Source organism: Hemicordylus capensis, chromosome 1, assembly GCF_027244095.1.
Source record: "Hemicordylus capensis ecotype Gifberg chromosome 1, rHemCap1.1.pri, whole genome shotgun sequence".
NCBI classification, from domain to species: domain Eukaryota; kingdom Metazoa; phylum Chordata; class Lepidosauria; order Squamata; family Cordylidae; genus Hemicordylus; species Hemicordylus capensis.
The window spans coordinates 251,701,680-251,727,709 of NC_069657.1; the positions used below are offsets into that span (position 1 = coordinate 251,701,680).

At 43.4% G+C, this 26,030-nt stretch overlaps 1 protein-coding gene across 3 annotated transcripts in view; it reads right to left on the bottom strand.

Moving 5' to 3' along the window:
• Positions 1 to 26,030, bottom strand: part of PELI1 (pellino E3 ubiquitin protein ligase 1) — an 80,964-nt gene that overhangs the window by 4,313 nt on the left and 50,621 nt on the right. For all 3 annotated transcript variants that reach the window (XM_053284395.1, XM_053284397.1, XM_053284396.1), the window contains exons 2-4: positions 15,479 to 15,623; positions 10,732 to 10,861; positions 3,077 to 3,178 (exon numbers count right to left, since the gene is read on the bottom strand). In XM_053284395.1, the coding sequence (XP_053140370.1) occupies positions 3,077 to 3,178; positions 10,732 to 10,861; positions 15,479 to 15,549 (303 nt within the window). In that variant the 5' untranslated portion in view covers positions 15,550 to 15,623. The remainder of the gene's footprint in view (positions 1 to 3,076; positions 3,179 to 10,731; positions 10,862 to 15,478; positions 15,624 to 26,030) is intronic.

Genomic DNA, 26,030 nt, shown 5'->3' on the forward strand with positions numbered 1-26,030 from the left:
ACTCTCCAGGCACTTTTGTTGTGCTAAACCAGAATTACAAAACACTCTCCAGGATGTGGAGAACAAAGTGCTAATATCACTTAGGCGGTGGTATGGACAATATGATAAGATTGGCCCACATATATTACCTCTTAGCTGGCTCCTCTGTCTCCAGCTGTTGCTACTTATTGTGCTATTTGGTTTGTGGGGAGGAGATGCCCTGTAACAGCAGGTTTTGGGCTTGGCCTGGGGAAACAAAGGTTACACCTGGCATAGATGCAACCCTCATTGGGAGACCCTGGGTCAGTCACTACCTTTTTGCTAAATCTATCTTACAGGGTTGTTGCGAGAATAAAACAAAGTAATCCCTTGTATGCCATCCGGAGATCTTTGGATGAAGGGGAGGACATAAATTAGTTCACATAATCTCCACTAACTGGGAAGAGGCACTTTTTAAAGCTGGGGCTCTCTTGTAGCAGGGGGAGAGCAACTGTCCTCCGTGAATCTCGCATACTGTCTCTCCAGCAGCTATTGCTGGTATCTACTTGGCACTTTTCTTTAGACTGTGAGCCCGTTTAGGACAGAGATTCATTTTCTCAGATCTTTTCCTATGTAAACTGCACTGATAATTCTTTTGTTGAAAACCAGTATATAACTATTTTAATCCTACTCATAACTGAACAAAGATGTACCTTTTAAAGTGGCAAGTCTCAAATTTAGCAGGGGGAGAGCAACTGGCCTTATCTAATCCCAGTGCAGTGTCCCTCCAGTGTCTACCTTATGTTTTTAGATTGTGAGGCCTTTTGGGACAGGGAACCACCATTTCTTTTTCCATGTAACTACATTAAGAACGTTCTTTGGTTGAAGAGTGAAAAATATTCATTAATTTAAAAATTATATAGTCAATCTGTACTGAAAAAAATGATGGACAGATGTATTTTCATTCATGAATCCTCACAAAGACATGAAAATAACCAAAAACTAAAACAGTCCCACATGAAAAGCATTCCACTGTAACATTCCAAAGCAGAAATTCTAAGGACTAGGTCAGTGTCTAATAAATGGGCAACTGTGCACCAGGGTTACAGGGCAACATTTATTTCCAAGGCAGCAGGTATGTGAACCCAAGGCGCATTCCAGCCAGCAATTTTACGTTAGATGTCTTTGAGCTGGTGAATCCAAAGGCACAGACATTGTTTGCTCTGCAACCCTAGATACGCATTGGCTGCACAATGGAGAAATAGAAGCCTGCAACACTGAGTGATCTTTGGAACAGAGTTCATATATAGCCAGAGCACAGATGAGCTACTTAATGCAAGTTAAGACCAACAGCCGTGCTCCCTTTCTCTTAGCTGAGAACAATGGGCTGTCCTATTGCCCTTGGCTGTAATCCAGGAATGTCCTACAAGGGTAGATTAACTGGCACTCCTCAAGTTTATCATTGACTTCTACAAAACCACAATAGCAGTGTCCTGAAAGGTTGTTACACAAATGTAACAGAGCAGAACTCAGCCAGTCTAGCCATCTCAACTTTAAGAATCAGTGCAAGTTTGTTCTCTTGCTCCTTTCAAGTTACTCAAATAGTCAAGTTAGAATTGGCAAGGCAACAGCTATTAGAACCAGCACTCTAGATCAGAATACTTACTTATAGCCATTGGTGGAAATGGTGGCCCCTTTCTCTCCCCCCGCCAATAAAAAAATTCAAAGCATTGAGGGTGGCATTTACGCATGCCCTAGTTTGGAGTAAGGGTTGATGAGGTTGCAACTTTGGCTCCACCAGATAAAAGCAAAGCAATTCTGCCTCCTACTCCATGAGAACAGCAACAGAAGCTTGGGTAAAGTTCTCCTTATGAACTTTCATGTACTATTCCAACAGAACTGCTGACAGCTGCCTTGGGCAGTATTGCACTCAAGTTGGGCTATAAAGATATTAAACAACAAACACAGCTCTGTTGCCATTTACATGGAGTAGGGCTGTTAGAAAAATATTTTGCCCGCATATCTGGGCTACTTTATACAATCAGAAGAATCTAGTGGTAAATTTTCCCCCTGGAATGCACCACTTCAGGCTACAGGCAAAGGCTGTGTGTTTGAATATCTCTCCAAGAGAAAAACTCCCTGCACACAGAAAGAGAACATGTTGGAGAGAGTGAGCTAGCCTAGAATTCTTCTCCCTAACATGCCGGTTCTTCTCTATGTGAGGTGTTGTGTTTTTTTAAGAAGCATTTAGGTATGCAACTGTCACCTGCAAGCTGAAATAGTATACTGTACCTTTATTTGTTAATACTTCCAGTTGTTTAACTGTACCTTTATTTGTTAATACTTCCAGTTGTTTAACTGGTTTAGGCTACTTGCTTGGCAGAGTTAAACTCATCAGTTTCAGTTATGTGGCTTGCTAAGGACTATTTGAAAACCAAGATACTGTGCTCAGAAATGTATTTGCAGCAATTATTGAGGATGTAGTTAATTTTGTGATCCCTCTGTTACCACCCCCACCCCACCCCAATTCTGGCTCCACCTAGAATCCAATCACAAGTTGCTATGGCATTATTAGTGGTACATAGTTAACAGAGGCTACTGCCTCTGAAAATGCATGCCACAACAGACAGGACAGTTAAATTGTTACCGCACTTTTTGCCTTCTTGCTACTGTCTGAAACATGGCGGTTTTTCTGAAATTTGAATTTAAGAGTGTATGCCTGATATGGGTTTGATATCAATCTGATTTATCAACACCCCCACCCACCCCAAAAACCCACAAATAAACTCAAGAACAAGAACAACAAAGTTTGGTCAGATTCAGGGCAGAATCTCTTAAAGGGAACAGAGGAGGAAGGCATCACAGTGAGAAAATCCCCGATTAAGAAATCCTCCCCCTTACAAAAGTCTGTAGCGTGCATGCAATTTACAAATCACAGGAAACAGAGAACAATCTTTTTCAACTTTAACCTCTCTTGGGCTGTCAAGTAAATGACATCACCAGTGTTTAGCAGCCTGGGGAAGTGAAGTAAACTTCCTATAAGCCACAGCCAGTTATTTCAACATGAGAAGAGTGTCAACAAGAAGAAATTTGTCCAGTTCATGCCTGCTTTAGATACCTGAAACATGTCTGTGTTGCTGTCATGTGTATATTCAACCACCACTGTTTGAACTCTGGACAAAGTGTAGGATATACTATGCTGGTCCTTGTTGCTTATTGCCTGTAGAGAAGGAAAAAAAGTATATTAAAGAACCCCAAATAATTTTTAGCAGAAGCAATTAAATATCATTACAGCGTAGACTCTCACTAGATAAACCCATTCATGATTTGCAGATCTCACTATTTCCGAGAGACTCCTTATAGGACATATGAATGTAATGGCATATGAATGAAATAGTAACTTTCTAGTGCCCCTATTTAAAAAGCATAGGTTTTTAGTGCATCCAAAAGGCCCATTTAGCATCCATGGTGAGGACTTATAGACTCTCTCATTGTTTTAAAGTTTTAACTTTGTTTTTAATCTGTGTTTTATTGTAAACCGCACAGAGATGTGAATTTTGGGCGATATACAAATATGCTAAATAAATAAATAAAGGTTCCCTTATTGCATGGGTTGTGGAAGATACTGTACCAACTGCCCTCTACATGTGCTTCAAATAGGGGTGGTTCAGATGATCCAATCCTGCATGCAATAAAGGAATGCAGTGGGAGAACATTCGCAAGAGACATCACAGGGGCACATACATGGCACCCACCCCCTTTAATCATATGTGTAGGGAAAATATCATCTAAACCAGCCCTGTAACTGCTAAAGTCTTGTCGATTCACAAGATCTGGCCCAGGAGTAGCTTTACAAAAAAGCAAAGAGACAGCTGGCACTTACAAGCAAGTTGCAACACTACTATATCATTTACTAACGTAAAGTCCATTAGTTTAGTGCAGGGATTCTCAGTGTTGGGTCCCCAGATGTTATTGGACTTCAAGTCCGAAAATCAGGAGTGGAGGGAGGCTGGCGGCGGCCCATATTCGGCTGCCGCCGCAGCCCCCTAACCCCGCCCCCTACATCTGACATCAGACACAGGGAGCCGGCTAGCCACACCCCCGCGTCTGACATCAGGTGCTGGGGAGTGGTCTCCTTCCCAAACGGGGCCGCGCCACCCCTTTTGGAAGGGAGACTGGCCCTGTTGCATTGGCAGCGAGGCCAGGAATGGCTTTCCCTGCCTTTAAAAGGCAGGGAGAGTCACTCCGGCTGCACTGCCAATGCAGCATGGGCTGATTTCAGTCTCAAACGGGGCTGCGCAGCCCAGTTTGGGAGCGAAATAACACCCCCGCCCCAGCGTCTGATGTCAGACGCGGGGTGTGTGTCTGGGGCAGTGGCCTGGGTTCTTTGAACCCATTTGCCCAATGGTGGCTCCAGCTCTGCCCACAATCCCCAGCGGCCTTTAACTGGGGATGGTGAGAGTTGAAGTCCAAATAACATCTGGGAGCCAATGTTGAGAATCCCTGGTTTCATGCTTTGCTCTCCCACAGCAATGACTTTGTGATGTCACGAGGCTATTGATGCTCTTTGGCATGAGTTCTCCTTCCCTATCTGTTGTGAAGACAGCTGCTGCTCCTGGACAATCATGGGAGGCCACAATCCTTCAGATATTCCCTTCATTGCTAAGCCTGTTACAGTTTTTGCTATTTTATAAAAATGCTTATTTCTATTGTGGTTTGATTTTTGTGAAATTTATAGAATAGACTTTATAGAAATTTATGTGGGAAGATACATACATCTTAAATACATACATAAATAAGTCCAAGAATGGCAAGGAAGGTCAATGCATGTTGTACTGTATGCATGTTGCTAAGATATTATTCTTATCCTTCATTTTAGCCTTCTTATAATCAGACCATGCATTGAAAGATATCCATTTAAAATTGACTGGTTTGTTTATTATAGTCTAAAAATGCTACAGGGGTGCAGCATTCCCAGATTTTACAGCGACACTGAACATATTAAGCATAGCTTGGCTCCCTTTTTAAATCATACAAAGCTTGCACAGTCCAAGATGAACTGAAGTTAGAATGAAGATGAAATTCAAACAACTGATGGCAAACGACTCCCACGTATTGATTCTGAATCAGAATGGGGTGTTCTTTGGAGTGGGGCAAGGCAAAGCATTCTAAAGGCCATGCACAAGAACTCTTTCTTTTCACCTGCTAGCAGAAACAGAAAGTGCGCCACTGTGAGCCCATGTTGGGCGGCTGCGTAAGGAAATGCTGCTGGCCCACCCCTTTCCCCACTGGCAATGTTCAGCTTTTAACATGAAGTTCAAGGGAAAAGCAATTCTCAAGAGGGCTCCACATTAATTGCCTTTATTTTATTGCTAGGAATACCAGCTCCTTCAGAAGCTGCTATAGAGGCACTGCATCACTCTTGGAACACAGCTATATACAAAGCATACATTTTGAAGCCAATGTTACGAGCCTCCTGTTGCACTCACAGAAAGTCTGAACTTACACATGCTAATTAGGTGCAGGTGTGTCACTTTCCAACTATGAATTACACAGAAACCATTTTTTTTTAAGTGCATGACTGATCTATACAACAACACAGACCTGACTGGCCCCACTTAGTGCTTCGCAACAGAACACGTGTTGCTATGAGACAAGGACATTAGTCATGCCTACTGTTAGCCATATGTTGGCCTAGACACATTGAATGATTAAGATGATCAGGTTGATTAAACACCACAAAGGATGAGGCACAAAATGTGATGGCTGACACAGCCTCCTCACAGCTACTGCCACAGGGATATGGGGAAGAAAAGTGGTTTTTAAAAAAATATATATAAACAGCCCATTTTTCCCCTCTTGCTGATATCCTGTGGTGATTAATAAGTCACTTAGACAAAAACGAGACAATGGGAATGGAAATTTACGCCATGCAAGATGGGAAAGATCTAACAAAGCAGATTAAGCTTGCAATTTGACAGCCTGGACAGTGTGGCTCAGGGAGATGGGGGTTATTTGTCTTGCAAGTCAATGCCTTGTTGTCTGTAACTGATCCGACTACATCTCTGTTGGCTCCAAATGTAAGCACGGAGAATACTAACACACACACGACTTGCAGTCAGATAGGGGCTCACAGCTCCTAGCTTTTTAAAAGTTTTGAGCTTACCAATCCAAAATAATCTTCAACGTTAGGACACCAAGGATTAATCACACAAGATAAATGTGTGTAGAAGTCCCTTCAGAATACAAAACTGTGTGAATCCCACATGTACGTCAGGATACTAATTTGAACATCTATAGTGCCATGATACCAGCTTCCTCCACGGCACTGATGTTTCTTTTACATATGAAAGAGTCCTGTTACTTGACCCTTTTAGATTAAACTTTCACTGCCTATCATGACAGCTGGGAATTAACTTGCTGCTTCTATTTGGAGCAATTTATTTATTATTTATTTGATTGATTTCTATACCGCCCTCCCAAAAATGACTCAGGGCGGTTTACAATAAAATGTTGTATTAGACCAAAGAGAATATCATCAATGTCTATGTAAGGTAATAGCAGGCAGAATACCCAAGACTCAACTCTGTCTCTTGAGCTTCAAAATCTGAGCAGCTTCCAGACACAATGACTGAATTCCTTCTTTTAGGTAAATTTAGAGATGGGAGATAAGTAGCCTAGAAAAACAAGGGAGGAAACCCCTGTTTACTAGGCAAAAAGGCATCTTTTAAAGTAATGGCTTTCTTACATTTAGCAAGACGAGAGCAGTTGTTCCTACTGAGCCCAGCATAAGATCATTTCCCAATCGCTGCTGCTGGTTTTATGGGGTCCCCCCCCCAAAGATCGCAAGTTCTTTTGGGACAAGGAACCACCTTCTCATACCTTTTGCCATATAAGTCACTTTGAGAATGTTTTTGTTGAAAAGCAGTATGTACGTATTTTAACCATGCTGCCACTAACACCAGACCAACAAGGAAATATGAGGGGGAGCCAGAATAGCAAGTGGCCCAAAGCAATGAAGGGAAGAGAAGAACACCAGATAAAGAAACCTGTGTGGGGAAGCCAAGTAGTAAGAGAGAATGGGCAGGTGGGAGAGGCAGACGTCAAGTGGTGAGAAAGGCTCAAATTTACTTATTGCTCTGAAATAACCAGCCAAATCTTTGGCTACATGCCTGTAGCATTTTAAAAATAATCTTCTTCTATGTGGTTTGGTAAGAGTGTTATATATCTTGAGGCCTTATGGATAGAGGGGCCCAAGTGTATAAGAGAAGCAAGCACAGTGGAGACAAAATCAGAGAATTATAATAAAGGAACGTGTTTGTTGAGTGCTCTATAGAAAATGGAAAACAATTCCCATGTTCTTATGTGGTCACCCTAGCTTTCAAAACAAATGGATGCTTACAGACATGGCGATTTATGGCCTTTGCAGACAATAAAACAATCCTGATGTTTCTCTTAGTGCTATTATGAATACAAATCATGCGGTACTCCATTCATATGTACTCGATGTGACTGGGTAGTGTTGAGCTTTTCTACTGTACTTAGCTGCCTTGGCTATTTTAAACAAGGATAGGATATAAACTATTCTGCAGTGCTGCAGAAAGGAAGTACATAGTTTTCAAAATGAAGCAGAGATTCACAAAGGAGCAGGACATTGCTTCACAAGGGGTTGGAAAAGAGGTGAGAGAAGGAAAGTATCCCTATGCTTGAATGGGTTATATGAAAAAATGCACATGAAAAAAGCCCACAAGAAAATTACGCACAGAAAAAACCCCACTGTCATAAAAGTGCACAAGAAAAATGCACACACTGAACATTGCCCCACACCGGAAAAATGCCCACACCGGAAAATTCTTGCGTTGGAGTGTAGTATATATGTGGGCATTTTCCCGTGTGGGCATTTTTCTTGTGCGCTTTTATGACAGTGGAGTTTTTTCTGTGCGCAATTTTCTTGTGGGCTTTTTTCATGTGCGTTTTTTTCTGGTTACAGCTTGAATGTCATAGCAAGGATAGAGAGGTAGCATAAAGAAACTGAAGCCTTCCCCTACCCTTCCCTCCAAAAAGATTCCCCAAAGAATAAATATGTAATTATGATTATTCACGTAGTATTATCCAAATACATGATGCTTTACAAAAAGTGTAAGTCCCCCCCGTCCAAAGTGCTTACAGTGCAACAATGCAACAGAGAAGAATATGCAATTTTTCTAGTTACACTTTCAGCTGGTTCAAATGTAACAAGAACAGCCCTGCTGTATCAGGCCCAATCTAGTCTAGCATCTTGTTTCACACAATGGCCCACCAGATGCCTCTGAGAAGCCCACAGGCAAGAGGTGAAGGCATACCCTCTCTCTTACTGCTGTTCCCATTCAACTGGTATTTAGAGGCATCTTACCTCAGAGGCTGGAGATGGCCTATAGCCACCAGACTAGTAGCCATTGATAGACCTATCCTCCATGAATTTGTCTAAGCCCTTTTTAAAGCCAACCAAGCTAGTGGCCATCACCATATCCTGTGGCAGAGAATTCCATAGATTAATCACGTGCTGTGCATTGTTCCCTCTAAGGTATGCACATGTGTGAGCACTCACAAGTTTCTGGATATCCGCTCAGTTCATTTTCGATCAGGTTGAATCAGGAAGGCCCCATTCTGAATGCAGGTGTGCACACACTGCCTTGATACTGCCGCCCAGAACAAAACTCATTCCGCACAGAGATGGGGAAAAAATAGAGAGAGACCACTGGCGCTATGTGAAAAAGTACTTCCTTTTGTTGGCCCTAAATTTCCTGGCCTTCAGTTTCATGGGATGACCCATTTCTAGTGTTGTGAGAGGGGGAGAAAAACTTCTCTTTCCACTCTCTCTACTCCATGCATAGTTTTATACACCTCTATCATGTCTCCCCATAGTCACCTCTTTTCCAAACTAAAAAGCCCCAGATGCTGTAGCCTTGCCTCATAAGTGCTCCAGGCCCCCGATCATCTTGGTTGCCCTCTTCTGTACCTTTTCCAGTTCTATAATGTCCTCCATAAGATACAGTGACCAGAACTGTACACAGTACTTCAAATGTAGCCGCACATAGATTTGTATAAGGGCATCATAATGTTCACATTTTTATTTTCAATCCCCTTCCTAATGATCCCTAGCATGGAATTTGTGTTTTTGACACTTTCAGCCAGCTGTCCACCCCCCACCCCCAGCTCAGACCCCATGAGTGTATAAGGGAAGTTAGGATTTTTTGCCCCAATATGCATCACTTTACACTTGCTTACACTGAACTGCATTTGCCATTTTGTCACCCACTCACCCAGTTTGAAGAGATCCTTTTGGAGCTCCTCACAGTCCATTTTGGATTCCACTACCCTCAACAGTTTTGTGTCATTGGCCAATATGGCCACTTCACTGCTCATCCCAAATTCTAGATCATTTATGAATAAGTTCGAACACTGGTCCCAGTACATATCCCTGTGGGACGCCACTTCTTACTTCCCTCCATTGTGATAACTAACTGCCTATTATTTATTCCTACCATCCATTTCTTGTTCTTCAACCAGTTACCAATCCACACGTGAACCTGTCCCCTTATTCCATGACTGCTAAATTTACTCAAGAACCTTTGGTGTGGAAAAGCTTTTAGGAAGTCCAAACTATACTGTGTCAGCCAGATCATCACCTTTATCCACATGCCTGTTGACATTCTCAAAGAACTCCAAAAGGTTAGTGAGGCAAGACTTGCCCTTGCAGAAGCCATGCTGGTTCTCCTTCAGCAAGGCTTAAGTACAAAATAGTTAAACATATAGAAGAACAGGCCTTGCTAAAGGAGAATCAGCATGGCTTCTGCAAGGGCAAGTCTTGCCTCACTAACCTTTTGGAGGTTATTTACCCGGCACAGAAGTTAAGCTAACTGGCCTGCAGTTTCCTGGATCCCTCTGGATCCCTTTTTGAAAACCAGAGTTACATTAGCTACTTTCCACTCCTCTTGTACAGAGCCTTAGTGATGTGCGAGCTGACTCAGCTTGAAGGCTCACTCTTGAACTGAACCAAGGAGAGGGGGGGAGGCATTCTGAAGGAGAGTTGAGCAAATCCCGCACCTCATGAGCTGGCTTAAGAAGTTTTTAAAAACTGTATTACTACTTCAGAAATAGTACAATACATCTGAATGTTTACTACCAGGACCATGCGTACAAACATCACACAGCCTTGTCTTCCGCAACTGACCTTCCAGATAGGAGCGGCCTACTATGTTCCATGCCAGATCCATGTGGAAAATGATCTCAGCCCTGTTCTTGCTCTCTCCATTTGGTGCAAGTTGAGCTGCTATTTCCTTCTTTCTATTTTACCATTGTGCTTTCAGGTATGCTGCTCCGAATGTCTGGGATATCCCCAATATCCTTCCTCAAAATTCATTTCCACAGTGCACTCTTTCCTTGGCCATAAAAACCCCACCTTCAGCTCCATTAACATTCCACTATATGCCAATAGTTAATTCAGCCCTAAACATTCCAACACCGATGAACCCTCCAGATGAGTTGCATCATTTAATTTCTCCATAGAGCACCCACACTACACACTATTACATGAATGCTCAAAATAGAAGGAGCAATACTACTGAAGGAAATGTTTTTCTCAAGAGTAAAAGGTTTCTCATTTTAAAATTGTCCTTCTTGCAATGTATTAAAATAATTCAACCAGTTTCATTACAATCTGCTTTCAACTGACACTGGTGTTAAAAAAAAAAAAAAGCTCAGACTTTTTGTAATGGGCTGAGTCAAGCTTACCTTTGCTGCCTGAGGCGTACAGGCAATATGCACGGTGCTAGGTTTCACCCCATTTGCTTTGGGTCTTTTAAATAAAGCAAACCTGCTTTTTCTTCTTCCTCTGTCTCCATTTGGCAGAGAGCCATTGTACCTGTGGAAAAGAAGCACGTGAAGAGTTACACAGAGTTTATGGAACAAGAGGTTGTGGATTCATTTGGACACATGAATGCAGAACATGCACTTCTGAAGGAGATGCATGTTCCAAAGGAGTGCAGCCAGAAGAGGAGCACTATACTGAGGGAAAGGAATGATGGATCAGCTATACTACTATTCCAATTTTTAAAAGACAGTAGGATCCAACATAGGGATTTAAGAGCAAAATATTTAAAATGGAACAAACCACATACAGTCAATTGGAACTGCAAAAGTGCAGTCTCATTTTCCCCCAGAACTATCATGATATGCCAGCTGCATTCAGACACAGCATGAAATCATGCTTTAGTTAAACAAACTGTTTAGTTAAATTATGGCTTCACATTATGTCTCTGTTCAAGCCTGTCTACAAGCCATGACTTCTTTTGGGATCTGAAACCATTGTTTGAAGCAGCTTTGTAAACCACAGTTTGTGCTGACTGTGGTTTCCTGGTATGTTTGAATTCACAGATAGTTTATAAACCACAGTTAGGGTCATTGTTCTATCTAAAGAGGCTGTTTTACTATTATGAACAGACTTATGATGCCGAGCCCTAAGCAGCAGGGCAAGAAAGCAAACAGCACTAGACCAAGTTTACCTGTTATATGCCTAGAAACCCCATTTGTGATCTAGGTTCTTTACCATGGCTAACACAAACCATGGTTTTAATTTGTGTCTGAACTCAGCCTCCCTCCAAAGTATCACAAATGATAATTGTTCTGATGTTACATTGTAAACCCACGCAATCATTTTCAGAATGATCTGTGGATATGTATGTGAAACTACCATATGGGAACTGGGCTAATAGAGTTCTTGGACTAATTATGTTGATTACACAGTCAGCATAACTTTTCTGCCCAATTATATGCTTCCACAGGAATAATTAGAAATACCATCCAACAAACAAAAAATGTTATATCAGAACTGGTTCTCAGGTACATGTAACTGTCCCAGCTTTCCTCCCCAACAATATTATTTAAGACCAAATAATCCTTCAGCTATGTAAACATCTGTCCCTATTCACATGTTCTCATCTCAAGCAGGTTCAGATGCATGAGTTGAGTGTCTAATATGCATAATATCTGGCCTTCAAGCACTTTTACCAAGCTTCATGGAAAATGTGCACATAATCCCTACATGAAAAGGTGTTGTGTTCCTTCTCTGGTCAGGGTGTTATGCATACTCTCCAAGAGGCCTTGGGGAGTGTGCATATCTTGATGGAATTTGGCACATTTGCTAATCAATATGCATAATCTCCAAGAGGTATTAGAGATGCTGACAGATTTCTGTACATATCCCAGGCAATCTGCATAATCCACAAAAGGTGTATATCCTCACCTGGGAAAGGTGCATATCTTCACAGAATTTGCCACATTCTCCAGTCAGTATGCATAATCTCCGAGAGGTATCAGGAAATGTGCACAAGCTGACAGAACTGTGTGCATTTCCCAAGCAATATGCTTAATCTCCAAGAAAAGCACATGGGTTTCCTATTGCAGAAGCTCTCTGCAGGGTAATGTCCATAGTCCCTCAGCAATATGGCACAAGTGGAAGTACAGGAAATTTAAATAAAAGTTGTGAGACACTGTGGAAAGCCTTCTAGCTGATTATACAAGCTTCCGCAGGAATTGTATGGTATGAAAGAAAGTACTGGGGATGTGTTTGATCATATGTCCCTGGTGGCGCAGTGGTAAAACTGTTGCCCTGTAACCAGAAGGTTGCAAGTTCGATCCTGACCAAGGGGCTCAAGGTTGACTCAGCCTTCCATCCTTCCGAGGTCGGTAAAATGAGTACCCAGAATGTTGGGGGGCAATATGCTAAATCATTGTAAACCGCTTAGAGAGCTTCCAGCTATAGAGCGGTATATAAATGTAAGTGCTATTGCTATTGCTATTGCTATGTATTAAAACTATGTGCAACACTTTAACCATGAATGGGCTTAACATCTACAAGAATGCCCCATGACAGTCGTAGGGCAGGTGAACCAGCCTGAAACTAAGCAGGTCAAGGTATTGTCAGTACCTGGATAAGAACATAAGAACAGCCCTGCTGGATCAGGCCCAAAGCCCATCTAGTCCAGCATCCTGTTTCACACAGTGGCCCACCAGATGCCGCTGGAAGCCACAGGCAGGAGTTGAGGGCAAGTCCTCTCTCCTGCTGTTACTCCCCTGCAACAGGTGCAACTGGAGACCACATGGAAACCCCATGAACACTACGTTTAGTTCCGCCATTGGAGAAACATGGGATATACAGGTGAAACTCGGAAAATTAGAATATCGTGCAGAAGTCCATTAATTTCAGTAATGCAAATTAAAAGGTGAAACTGATATATGAGACAGACGCATTACATGCAAAGCGAGATAAGTCAAGCCTTAGTTTGTTATAATTGTGATGATCATGGCGTACAGCTCATGAAAACCCCAAATCCACAATCCCAGAAAATCAGAATATTACATGGAACCAAGAAGACAAGGATTGAAGAATTGAACAATATTGGACCTCTGAAAAGTATACAGTGTACTGTGCTTGATTGGCCAGCAAACTCGCCTGACCTGACCCCATAGAGAATCTATGGGGCATTGCCAAGAGAAGGATGAGAGACATGAGACCAAACAATGCAGAAGAGCTGAAGGCCGCTAATGAAGCATCCTGGTCTTCCATAACACCTCATCAGTGCCACAGGCTGATAGCATCCATGCCACGCCGCATTGAGGCAGTAATTGCTACAAAAGGGGCCCAAACCAAGTACTGAATACATATGCATGCTTATACTTTTCAGAGGTCCGATATTGTTCTATTCTACAATCCTTGTCTTCTTGGTTTCATGTAATATTCTAATTTTCTGAGATTGTGGATTTGGGGTTTTCATGGGCTGTACGCCATGATCATCACAATTATAACAAATTAAGGCTTGACTTATCTCGCTTTGCATGTAATGCGTCTGTCTCATATATCAGTTTCACCTTTTAATTTGCATTACTGAAATTAATGGACTTTTGCACGATATTCTAATTTTCCGAGTTTCACCTGTAAGTGTCATTCATATATATCTATATATCTATCTCACATTTAAATAACAGATTTGTCCTCTTGACAATAGATCTATTGCATGCAACCCTTTGTTCTGTAACCCACACCTCTTAAAAAGAGAGGACGCAACATAGCCCAGAAAAATTTTATTTGGATCTAGGAGCCAGCCAAAAAATTTAGAAGCCTGCCAATGGACACCTGACAAAAGCTACCAGACATTGTGGAGTGGGAGGGTAAATGGGCTTCTCTTTAGCCCCTTTACAAGTAACATACTTAGAACAAAAACAGGGCTGCCTGAGACAAATATAGATTTTATTAAATAACTCTGCCTTTGCATATCCTAGTCTAGGTGCCATGGTTACACTTCTAGGCATCATGGCTCCCTGGTAACTGGGAACTTACAAGCCCTGACATAGCCAAAGTTAACATCAATTAATGCCATTTTTAGCATTATGTGCTTAGATTTAATCACATGCTTAACTCTCCATTAAGCACGTGGTTAAATCTAAGCAGGCCTGGAAGACGGCTTCTGGGGCCTGGAAGAGGAGCACGGAGACCTTGGCTGCCCAGGCCCAAGCTGCTGCTTGGTCCTCCTCTAGAGTAACCAGTAGCTGTGTTCGCAACCAGTTACTGCAGACTGCCTGGAGGAGGTGGTGCTCACTCTGCCGAGTAGCTGAAGACTTTGTTCCTGCCTTTTACCTGTTTCAGCTTGGATCTCTCCCACCTCAAGATGGTGGCTGCCTCCTTGGATTTTTTTGTGCCCAGCCTGGCTGGGGCAAAGAGATGACAAGGCTGAGCAATGTTGGGTTTTGTTGTGTTTTTTTTTAAGAGGCTTTAGGCTTGCAGGCCGCCAAACCTCTTCTAGCTGAAACAAGCTGCTCCAGAGTGGGGGTGGGGAGTCTGCCAGGATATCCCCCCACTTGAGAGAATTCCTTAAGGAGATAGAGGAAGGCAAAGCAGGGGGAAAGAGGTAGCAGAACCAGGCAGAGTGAGCATGAAGCAAAGAGGGAGAGCCTAGAAGAATCACCCCAATTTCCTTTTTCCTTTTCTTAAAAAGAGAAGGATGTATCTCACGCAACTGGAGAAGTGGAAAAAGATGAAGGCTGAAGGTGTGCGGGCAGGAGCTCCCTTGTGGCACACCTGTCCTGGAGCAAGACAGGAAAAGAACTAGAAGGGTCCAGAACCCACTGCCTGCTGAGTAAGGAGGCTGGTCCAGCCACTTGTTTGATCTACCTGAAACCTTCCTGCCTTTGGATCAAGTAGGAGAGAATAACCCATAGTTAGGAAAAATGATCTCCTACAGAATGTGAGAAAGTACTTTACTTTGGCTGGTGATCAAACAACTAACTTGGTCCCTCCGGCATCAGTGCAAAATGGTTTTGCCTGAAGTCATGATGCTAGAACAAGATGGCAATGGAAATCATCTCTGCGATTCCAGACTACACTGCAAAGAGCTACACAGCAGCTTAAAAGTTGGCACCAACAAAACAGCTTCTGCCTACAGGGTTAACTGCAGCATGGACTCATTTCGTGCAAGGCACTTACCCCAACACAATCAGTTCACCATATTTCACTGGTGCTTTTGATGGATGATTTTCTTGATCAGGTGAAAACATGAGCCTAGTTAGTTCCTTTATCTCAAAATCCACTTCTCTGATCAAGACCCTTGGCAAACTTTTTTCATTATTTCCTGTGGGAGGGAAACAAAGACAAGGTTAAAGATAACAGGAAAACTGTCCAAGAAGTTAGTTATCAGTTTTGCTAAATACTGTACAGAGAATAAAGTGAGCCTTCACACTGTTCAACAGGGTGTTATATTGTTTGTATTCTTGGCCCACTTAACTTGCTACAGTATCCATGGAGTGAATTAGGTTCTCAGCTCTTCTCTTTGCCTCGCTTGAGTCACACATTGCAAAGGAACTCAAACATTTACTCAGCCTAGACAGCAACAATAACGCTGTTAGCACAATAGGCAATAAGCTGCACTCAAAGTGTGCAAGTACCACCTTGGAAGAGTCCTTCAACTCTGCTTTCATGTCTGGACCAAGATTGGTCACTCTCATATACTCTAAGAATCATCAACTACAAGGATTCATTAGATACCTGCATTGTGTGTGCTTGTTAAAGCATCTGCTGTGCATCAACATTCCTCCTACTTCCCCCAGCCTTGCGCATACAGCGGAAACATGCTGCAAGATGTGATGAATGGTCCTGGCACACATTCTGCAGATGAGGTGTGTGTTACTTCACAAGCCCTCTTCTCACACAACACTCCTCATGTTCAGTAAATGTGGGGAAGGGGAAGTGGGACCATGCTTGCTAGTAGAGATGTGCAAATTGATTCAAACTGAATCAATTTGAGCTCGAATCAGGGTGTTTCAACTCGAATCAAATTGCCCCTAGAATAAAGGACCCAATTAAGAGTTCAAACTGAATCAGCCTTGATTCAAGCTTGAATTGATTTGAGTGGCGAGCACCATTTTGTTTTTGTTTTTTTGAGATTTTATAATGCGTTTATTGTTAGTTTAAGTAAAAAAAGAAAGGGTTACATCTCTGAGAGTATACATGATTACACACAGAAGCACATCCATCATAAAAAAACCACCTCTATTTGCAAGATACAAATAGTAATAGTGTGTGTGTGTATAAATAATTATAGAATAAGAAATGTTAACATAGGACTCAATCTTACCATCAGTAAAATTGCGAATCTAGCAGTTAAACAAAATACAGAAGGGAGAGCCAAAACGAACAACCACAAAGAGAAAAGGCAGCAACATATACATGAATATTATGATTAATTCAGGCAGATCAAAACTTCCACTACAAGGGTCCCATATTGACAAACTCAAAAATATTAATAAACATATTAATTAATCTTATATCAATAAAAGCTTATGATTAGCCAGGAGAGAAAAAAAAGGGGGGGGATTCAAACCCAGCAAAAACCTTCATGAATGTAACTCACTGAAATCCATGATTTCAATAAATATGGTTCCCCTGCATGAATGTCATCCTTCTTTTGATTCAAAAGCCTATATAAAAATCATCCAGAAGCTTTCTCAAAATAAAGTTCTAAATGCACAAGTCTTTCTTATCTTTTTCATCCTGATTCTTCTGATTAACACGTAGTACAGTTTCTCCTATAAGGAACTATAGATTCAATAGGTCTATGATGTCAGATAGAAAAATATGGAGAAAAATTCCTAGATCCGATTTCACTGTCATGTTACATAAACGAAAGATATAGAAACCGTTGGTTGTTACCTGACTTATGGCTTTTAGATATCTGCATAGAACTAATAGCTTTCATGAGTTCTAGATAGAAACTCCAAAATAATAATACAAAAATAATAAATTAATAAATATTATTTTTATAATAATATGAAAATATAATTTTTATATCTCCAGTAGAGTATTTAAAGGGGTCCCTCAGAGCAGAGCAACAGTCTGCCCAAAATGTAAAGCTCAACACCAAATCATGCAGCAAAATCTTCATGTATATCTGTTATCACTTCGTATTTGGCTCTCCTCCCTACATAACACTACACCACAAAAAAACTATGATATCGTAATGATGCAAAGAAAACATTTCAACTCTTAACTGTAAAGATCTCATTAAAACCAAAAAGTCAAAATAAGTCTGAGGTCTAGTGTATAAAGGGATATATATCTTGGAGTCTAATATATAAAAAGGTTGGAGAAATAATTTTTGAACCTCTCGTCTAACTCCCCAAAGTATCTAAATATTAGAATGGTAACGAAAAGATTGTTCATAGAGAGAGAAGATGCCGACATCATGAAAACATAATATTTAAATGTAAATTCTTCTTGCCAGTAGCACAGAGCTATGATGGAGTTCCCAGCACTTACACGCCAGTTACATAATAATTTAACATATATTCATGACTGGTATCCAAAGCCTATTGTGCAGAAACAAAATAAAAAAGGTGAAAAATAATTAATAAAAAAGGGGGGGTGGGGGCAGAATGACTAATAAAATAAAGTAACTAGCTGGGGACTCTCTCATCATTTTAAAGACCAACTAAGATTTCTTTGACCCCAATCTTGTAAAATACCATCAAATCTCATATATATAGAGACAGAGACAGAGACAGAGACAGAGAGAGGCTTTTAGTTTAAAGATTTCCCTCTTCACAGAATGGCGAGCACCATTTGGAGGACTGTTTCCCCCTAGCTGATTGGCTTGAGATCTCCTTTTTTCTAGGTTTGCTTGTTATAATTCAAATCAAGTGGTGTCATGGGCAACTGTGCCCCCATTGGCTGGGAGGAGGCCAAAGGAGGGATTTCCAATATGCACTTAAGGGGCTACTTGGAAGTAGAGAACCATCTGTGCCTCAGGAGAGAAGGCTCTGAGAGAGAGAGAGTGGTAGTGGTCTGGACCTGCCTGCCCCAGAGAGGGACAGAGTGCCTGCTGACTTGTCTTTTTTTTAAAAATCCTTTTAATTTGCAGTGCTCAGTCCCCTAAAAAAAAAACACACACAAGAACTCCACCCCCAAATAAAGCCTGCTTCTTTATTTGGGGGGTGGGATTTAATTTTTCTGGCTTCTCGGTGTGAACCACAGTGCTATAGATAGTGCTCTGTGTGGCAGAGCGAGCATAAATAGACCACCCCCAGGCCCACAACCTTAAAGGCACTTCTCTCCCTGCATCAGAGCTGGGGCTTCCATTTTAAAAGAAGTGTTTGGGATGGTGTGAAGCAGAGCCAGGAGTAGAGTAGTAGGCAGAGGGAGGGGTGATGCTGCCAGTCATGGTTGGACAGAGCAAGAGGGTCCTTCTCCCTGAGTTACCCCCACTGATGTACACAGGTTCTCCTTTCTGAAGGAGCCTGGTTCTGCAGCGCTGCCAGCTGTGGTGGCCAAGGTAGAATTCGGGGGGGGGGGCTCTTCCTGTGGTAGCGGAAGAGGAGGCTTCATTGACTGCTAGCCCAGCCGGAACGCTCTCTCCATCCTCTGCAATCCCTGTTGGCAGTGCAACCCCTCCCCCCACCCTGCAGCTGAGACAGAGGAGGAGCAGGAACTACTTCTTCTTCCTGGACCTTCTCAGCCCTATGAAGGCAGTGGTGGTGGTGGCAGCCTCCGGAATGAATCAGCAGCCCCAGCCCCGCCAAAAAGATCCTGGACTGATAGCCTGGTGTGGGACCACTTTCAGCTCCACTATGGTGACCCACACCACGCTGCCTGCATCCACTGTGGGACACAGGTTAGCAGGGGGAAAGACTCCAAGCATCTTAAGAAGTCAGGGATGCTGCAGCACCTGTGACGGAATCACCAGGGGACCTCTACTCCTGCTGGCAGCAAAAATGTGTCCTCAGTTAGAGGCACCTGCTCCCAAGCAGGGGAAGTTGCCTGCAGGGTGGGTGCAGTTGGTGGGCCTGGTAGCCCAAAGTCTCATCTCATCACCCAGGCCATTGGGAAGACTATCGCTTTGGATGACTAGCCATTTCAGGTGGTGAATGCTGGCTTCTGCCAGCTGCTCCAACTGCTTACCCCCGACTACAACATCCCCTCATACACCACCTTCAGCAGGTGGGTGGTGCCCTCCTTGTATGCAGGGAGGCCATGTCGGGAATGCAGCTCTGTGGACCAGTCCAAGTGGAAGCCACGCTGCTTTCCTGTCCCTCATGGCACACTAGTGGGTGCAGGAGAGTGAGGGGACATCTGCTGCTGGTGGCACAGTCATCCCCTCCCATGCAGCAAAGAATAGGTGGGCTGTGCTGCATGTGGAGGTTCTGGACAATGACCACATGGCTGTCGGTGGCCATGGATCGCCAGGTGGAGAGGGGGATGGCTGTCCAGGCAGCCAAACCTTCACTGGGGGAGGGGGTCTATGTTCACCAACAATGCTGCCAACATTACCAAGGCAGCTGAGTAGGGTCAGCTTGTGTCCATCTGTTGTGTGGCAGACATGCTGAACCTGGGTGTGCAAGATGCGCTTGTCCCTTCTGGGGCTGTAGCCAGGCATGAAATGCCTGCTGCTGCCATGGCTGCTCTTGTGGAGAGGTGCCGAAAGACAGCAGCTTAGTTCCCCCAAAGCGAAAAGGGTAGGCAGATGCTCAAGGGGGGAGGCAGCTTGAGCTCCACCTACCTGAACACCAGACCCTTCAGGATGTTCTGACCAGTGTTCCCTCTAACAGGGATTCCAAGATGTTGTTGATTACAACTCCCAGCATCCCCAGCTGCAACAGCCTTTGCTTGGGGGTTATTGTAGTCAACAACATCTGGGAATCCCTGTTAGAGGGAACACTGGTTCTGACCCGGTGGAACTCCACATTTCTCTTGCTGTGGCGCCTGCAGAAGCAAGAGGTGACCACCCATGCTCTGGCAAGGAGGCATGGCTTGAACGTGTGCAACCTATCCAACCAGAAATGGGCGCTTTCAGAGGTTGTCTTGGCACTTGAACTGTGCCAAGACAGGAACACTGAGCCAGGCTTTGCCTGCCTCTCTTCACCTTGAAAAGATGATGGGTGAGCTCCCGACCACACTGATCAATGGGGAAGCAATCACCTTGGCAAGTCGGCTGAGGACTGTAGTGTTGGATCAACTCAGGACACACTTGGGTGCATTGGCAGTGCATGTTTTGTTATCCTGTGTGACCCAATGATGAAGGACAAAGCAGTCACCCCTGCTCAGCTGCCCACGTGGAGGGACCTCCTTGTTGCAGAGATTAGGCAAGCAGAGGAGAGGAGGAAACAATGGGGAACTAAAAAACACCCCATTGATAGGTCCTAGGGACACCAAGTGGGTTAGGCGATATGGCATGGTGGGTGTTACCTACCACCCAACTCAGAAAAGAAATGGTTAAGGGCGACTTTTTTTGAAAACCCTTTCCCAAAAAAACTATAGGATGCTATGAGGACAATTTTTTTAATTGCCTGCTTGCCCATTTCTTTTGTGGGTTGGGTAGTAGGTAGCACCCATCATGCCATATTGCCTGACCCACTTTGGTGTCCCTAGGACCTACCATGGGGAACAATGGTGTATTTCAAGTTTCCCACTGTTCCCTATGCACAAATTTTGCAACCCTGCCTCGTAAAACACTGCAGAACAGAAGCAACAGTCCCTCCCAACACAAAACACCACATTTACCAAACACACACTTCAAAAATGGCTAAAAAAGAACCACTGACCCAGACTATGGAATGCTCTCCTAGTGGTCATTCGCCCCTCCTACCCCATGGGCATCATTCAAGGTAACTGCAGAGAGCAGAGCTGGCTGTTGGGCTTTTTTTCTCCCTCTGAGAGGGAAAGCAAAACTTTTTTTTAATGAACCCTTATGTGTTTTGATTAAGCGTTTCTCTTCCCCTAATATGAACCAAGTGTATGTGAAAGAAGTCCCACCCCCCACGTGTGAAAGAGAGTTTTAAACAACTCCCCATACCAACAATATGCCTTCTTGTGAGGAAATTAGTACTAAAGTATTCAAACCTTTAAAAAGAATTAAGAGGGAAGAAAAAAATGCTCTGACAAAATGGATCTGTTTTTGTTCCTGAGGATACTAAACTATTTATAGCTCTAATTTGGTCTGAGTGTGGGGTTACACCTCCCCCTCCACCATTAAAAATATTTATATGCTGCTTTTTTAAAGCAACAAAGTTCTAAAAATTCTGAAATGCTTGGTTGTCTTCAAATCCTAATAAATTGGAATAACTCCTTTCTGCTGTCCTGGAAGAGATCAAACGGGACTGCTTGCTGCTGTGAAAGGTGTAAAAAGAGCTTTTTGAATTTGCTTCTGTTTACATGCTTAGGATTGGCATGCATGTGGCTAAATGTCAACATAAAGACAACATATACATATATTTTATTATGACATATCCTTTTCTTCCTCCAAAGAGTTCAGGGTACTGTACGTGTTCTTCCTCCCTACTTTTATCCTTACAATAATCCTGTGGGGCAGGTTTGGAGGGGAGAGAGAGAGAGAGAGAGAGAGAGAGAGTCTCAGCTAAAGTCCCACAGTGAGTTTCATGACTGAATGGGGAACACAAGTCCCCCAATCCTAGTCTTAACACTCTAATCACTACACCACACTAGCTCTCAACTGTGTGTGTATTGATTTCAGGAGAAATCTGATGCAAGAGAAAAGGGAGGTTCATGTTTAGTGGTCAAGCAAACTAGTGGAGAGAAGAGTGTTGGATACTTTTAAGAGAGCATGAAAGGGTTTAATTATCAAAATGAGGGGAGACTGTGGGGCCCGGGCAGGCCCTGTGGGCCCAAGCCCTGGATCTTTTAAGTACTTAGCAACACCTGTGAGAAGGAGAGAGCAGCAGGATTGTCCATGCAAAATCTGGTATCAGCAGGTATGTTCAGAATTGCTTCTTCTAATAATAGTAACTATCTTAACCCACGCAGAGCATCTGCGCACTAGTACTTGATTGCTCCCCTCACCCCCTGCCACAGCCCTCCTCACCTCAGAAATTTCTCCACCCTCACCTGAGCCACACTCCTGCTTCTCCTCCTCCATCCCTCTTGGTCATGGCTACAGCGTTGTGGTGTCTATTGGCTGATTCCCCTCAGGCCACTGACAGGGTCAGGCCCATCCCTCACCCTTCCTTCTTTCTCTCTTTCCTCCACTTGCTCTTCCCCTGTCTTTCTCTCTCCCCCGCCCGCCCTTCCTGAGTCAACAAATCTTGTTCCTTCATCTAATTCACACAACAGCAGCCTCCTTCTCCTGAAGGGGATTTTTCCTCCCTCATGACCCCTATCTTCACAGACCCCTGCCCACTATCCTTTTATAGATAGAGAGATCCCTCTCCTCTACAGTCAAGAACATCTTCCGACCAGTAACAGTTGCATACCAACTGACCTTAACTATCACAGGCTCCTATCTGCATATGGAATCCCCACTGCTTAATCACCACGGTGCCACAGGCTCCACCTCCCTATCTGCATATGGAATCCCCACTGCCCAATCACCACGGTGCTTCTGCTCACGAACTCTCGTGAGAGCTGCCACGCACTGGATCAGCCACAGGAACGCCTTAGAGAATTATATTTATAGATTTTTATTTTTTTTAAATCATTTTTTTCCTGAGTCTATTTTGGTGTAAAAAGTAGTGAATTCAGCTAATTTAAGTGGCAGGACAAGTGGGGTGGGGAAAAAAAGGAAATATGAAAGAGGAGGAGGAAGACAGAAGGTGGTGCAAGGTGGGTGCAAGGCAACAGAAGGTGGCACGAGACTATGTCTGGCTCCACAGAGGTGCATCAGAAGCCAATCTGGCCCACCACCAGATTTGAATTTTACAGCTAGGGATGGGTCCGGACCAGTCTAAAGGCCTCCGGACTGTCTGGACCTGGCCGGTTCGGATGTTGGGGGTTACTTTAAGGGCGGGGGAGGGTTTACTTACCCCTCCCGCCGCGTTTCCCCCTCCAGCGCTCGTATTTCTTGTAATAATTGGGGCAGCAGGATACCTCCCTGCTGCCCCTTCTCCCTCTTCAATGCAACATGACGTGAAGCGCGTGCGCAAAAGGCTTGCCGGAGCCTTTTGCACTGAAGAGGGAGAAGGGGCGGCAGGGAGGTATCCTGCCGCCCCAATTATTACAAGAAATACAAGCGCTGGAGGGGGGAAAGCGGCAGGAGGGGTAAGTGAACCCTACCCCACCCTTAAAGGAACCCACCCCACAGTGCCGGGCCGCAGCTCTGCGGTTCCGTGCACACCCCTATTTACAGCCTTGGCATAGTGCATTTGCAAGACAAATAAAATCCAAGCCCAAGAGAGAGAGAGATCTTTTATGGGGAGGGGAAATTGCACCCCCTGTAATTCCCTGCTGGATCCACCCCTGACCTTCAAAGTACTCTGCTGGCTTAAGTAATTTAAGAATCAGTTTTCAATTAATATAAGTTTGACCATACAAAGCAATTCCCTTTGGGAAATGTATGTAGTGGGGGCAGGACCGTATTCTTCAGCCAGTAGCCCAGGAATGACCAAAGCAGTATTTCCTGAGTACTTTTGGTTAGTTCCTGCAAACAGTTCCACCATTCAATGTAAATTACATGCTAGAGCAAAGTGAGCATTTTAAAAGAAGCTACAGCAAACTAGGTTTTTCCAATGGTCTCCTGAACGGACTATTAGTATGACTTTACAAAAACATAATTTGGCTTGCATAACCTGTTCTTCAACAGACTCTTTCCTTCCTCCATTTCATTCTCTGCTATATATTCCAACTTTCACCTAAATCAGGGGTTTAGTTGCTGTTGCTGGACCACAATGCCCATCATCTGCAGCCACAACATCCGAAGGCCATGAACAGAGACAATAGTGGCAGCACCAATTTATTTTTTATTTATTTGAGAGGAGAAGGGGTAAAGAAGATTGAGGCAACTAGCTCTGACTTAAATATTAAATCCTTTCCTAGAAACAGACACCTCTAGTATTTCACTTTCATACTTTAACCCTAAATATATTCAGATGACATATTTCATTAAGATTTAGATCAAAGTATGGAGGTTTAGGACTGCAGCCTTAAAGTTATAATTTAAGACAGGTTCATTTAGTTATAGATTCTAGGTGTTGCTGAAAACGCAAGGCTGTTCCCTAGACAGTGGGGCGGGGAAAATCTAACAGAACTAGGCCTTGCATGGGGGAAAGACTGGCTTTCAGCAGCTGCACAGCAGGCATGCAGCAGGAACTTTTACGAGCATGGGGATGCAGGGACTGAAGTTTTTACATGTTAAATTTTTCTGTTTTACAGCTATTAAAGTGCAAGAGCCCCAGCAGAAGAATGATGATAAGTCACCAATACCACACTGCATCAGAAATGCACTGAAAAATGGCTCAGTAGAACAATTCCAATGGCTTAGAGACTCAATCAGTAGAACTTAGCAGTGAGGCAACTGAGAATTCCAGACACAGCATATCAATAACAAGGAGATAGATGTGTAGCACTGATGCAAAATAAATAAATAAAAATAAAAGGAGAAAAGGAAAAGATAAACATGCACTGGAAGAGCAAGGGAAAATCCACAATTACACTTTTATTTTGTATTCAACCTAGAACTACTAATACTTGGTTAGAGGTACATTCACAATTCCTGTGCACTCAATCCTTTGGAGAACCCAAGCTGCCCTGAAGAGAACATGCCAGTCTAGAAGGCTTTGCAGAGCTAGAGCAGAGAAAGGGTATCTTGCTGGACTAGGACCGGGGAGACCCAAGTTCAAATCCCCATTCAGCCATGAAACTAGCTGGGTGACCCTGGGCCAGTCACTTCTCTCTCAGCCTAACCTACTTCACAGGGTTGTTGTTAAAGAGAAACTCAAGTATGTAGTACACCGCTCTGGGCTCCTTGGAGGAAGAGCGGGATATAAATGTAATAATAATAATAATAATAATAATCACCATCAGCCAATTACAAAAAGCAGCTTTACTGGGAACAGCCTATATTCTGCGACGATATCTATAACAACAGCAACAACATTGACAATAAAATTCAGCCATCCTAGGTCCTTGGGAAGGACTCGATGTCTGGATAAAACAAACCAGTCAGTAACACCTGTCTGACTGTGTAAACAAGAGATAATAATAATAATGTTCCTGGAGTCTCACTTCCAGGTATATTACTACCTTGGCATTAGCGGAGACTTTTCCTTTCACCCCTTTTCCCCATGATCTCAAACACGTCCACAACTTTCTTCCCTTCTTCACTCAGGCAAAATGTACCAAACTCCTCCAAGTGGAAGAGATGTGGTCATTTTGCCCATTTGTTGAATCCTTTTGCTTGAATCCTGATAGCAGCCAACTTCCTGACTAAGTGTGCACCCATGCACTGGGAAGAAGCATTCCCACTGCAGAGAGATTCCTGAGCTCTGCAGTGCCTACTGCATGAGGAGAGGGTAATTTTTGCCACCCTCTCCTTCCCCTGAAGTGCCCTGTGCCACCCAAGAACATATCCCTGAGGGTTGTGCTTCTTCCCTATGTATGGCTGCACAGTTAATAAGGAGGTCAGCCAGAGTCTAGAAGGAGCAGTCTTGACTAGCTGGAACTGAGGCAGAATGCATCAGGTAGTTTAACAAAGATGTGTAAACCATGGTCTCCTAAACCACTGAGTATTGCCCTGTTCAGGCATTCAACTGCTACACAC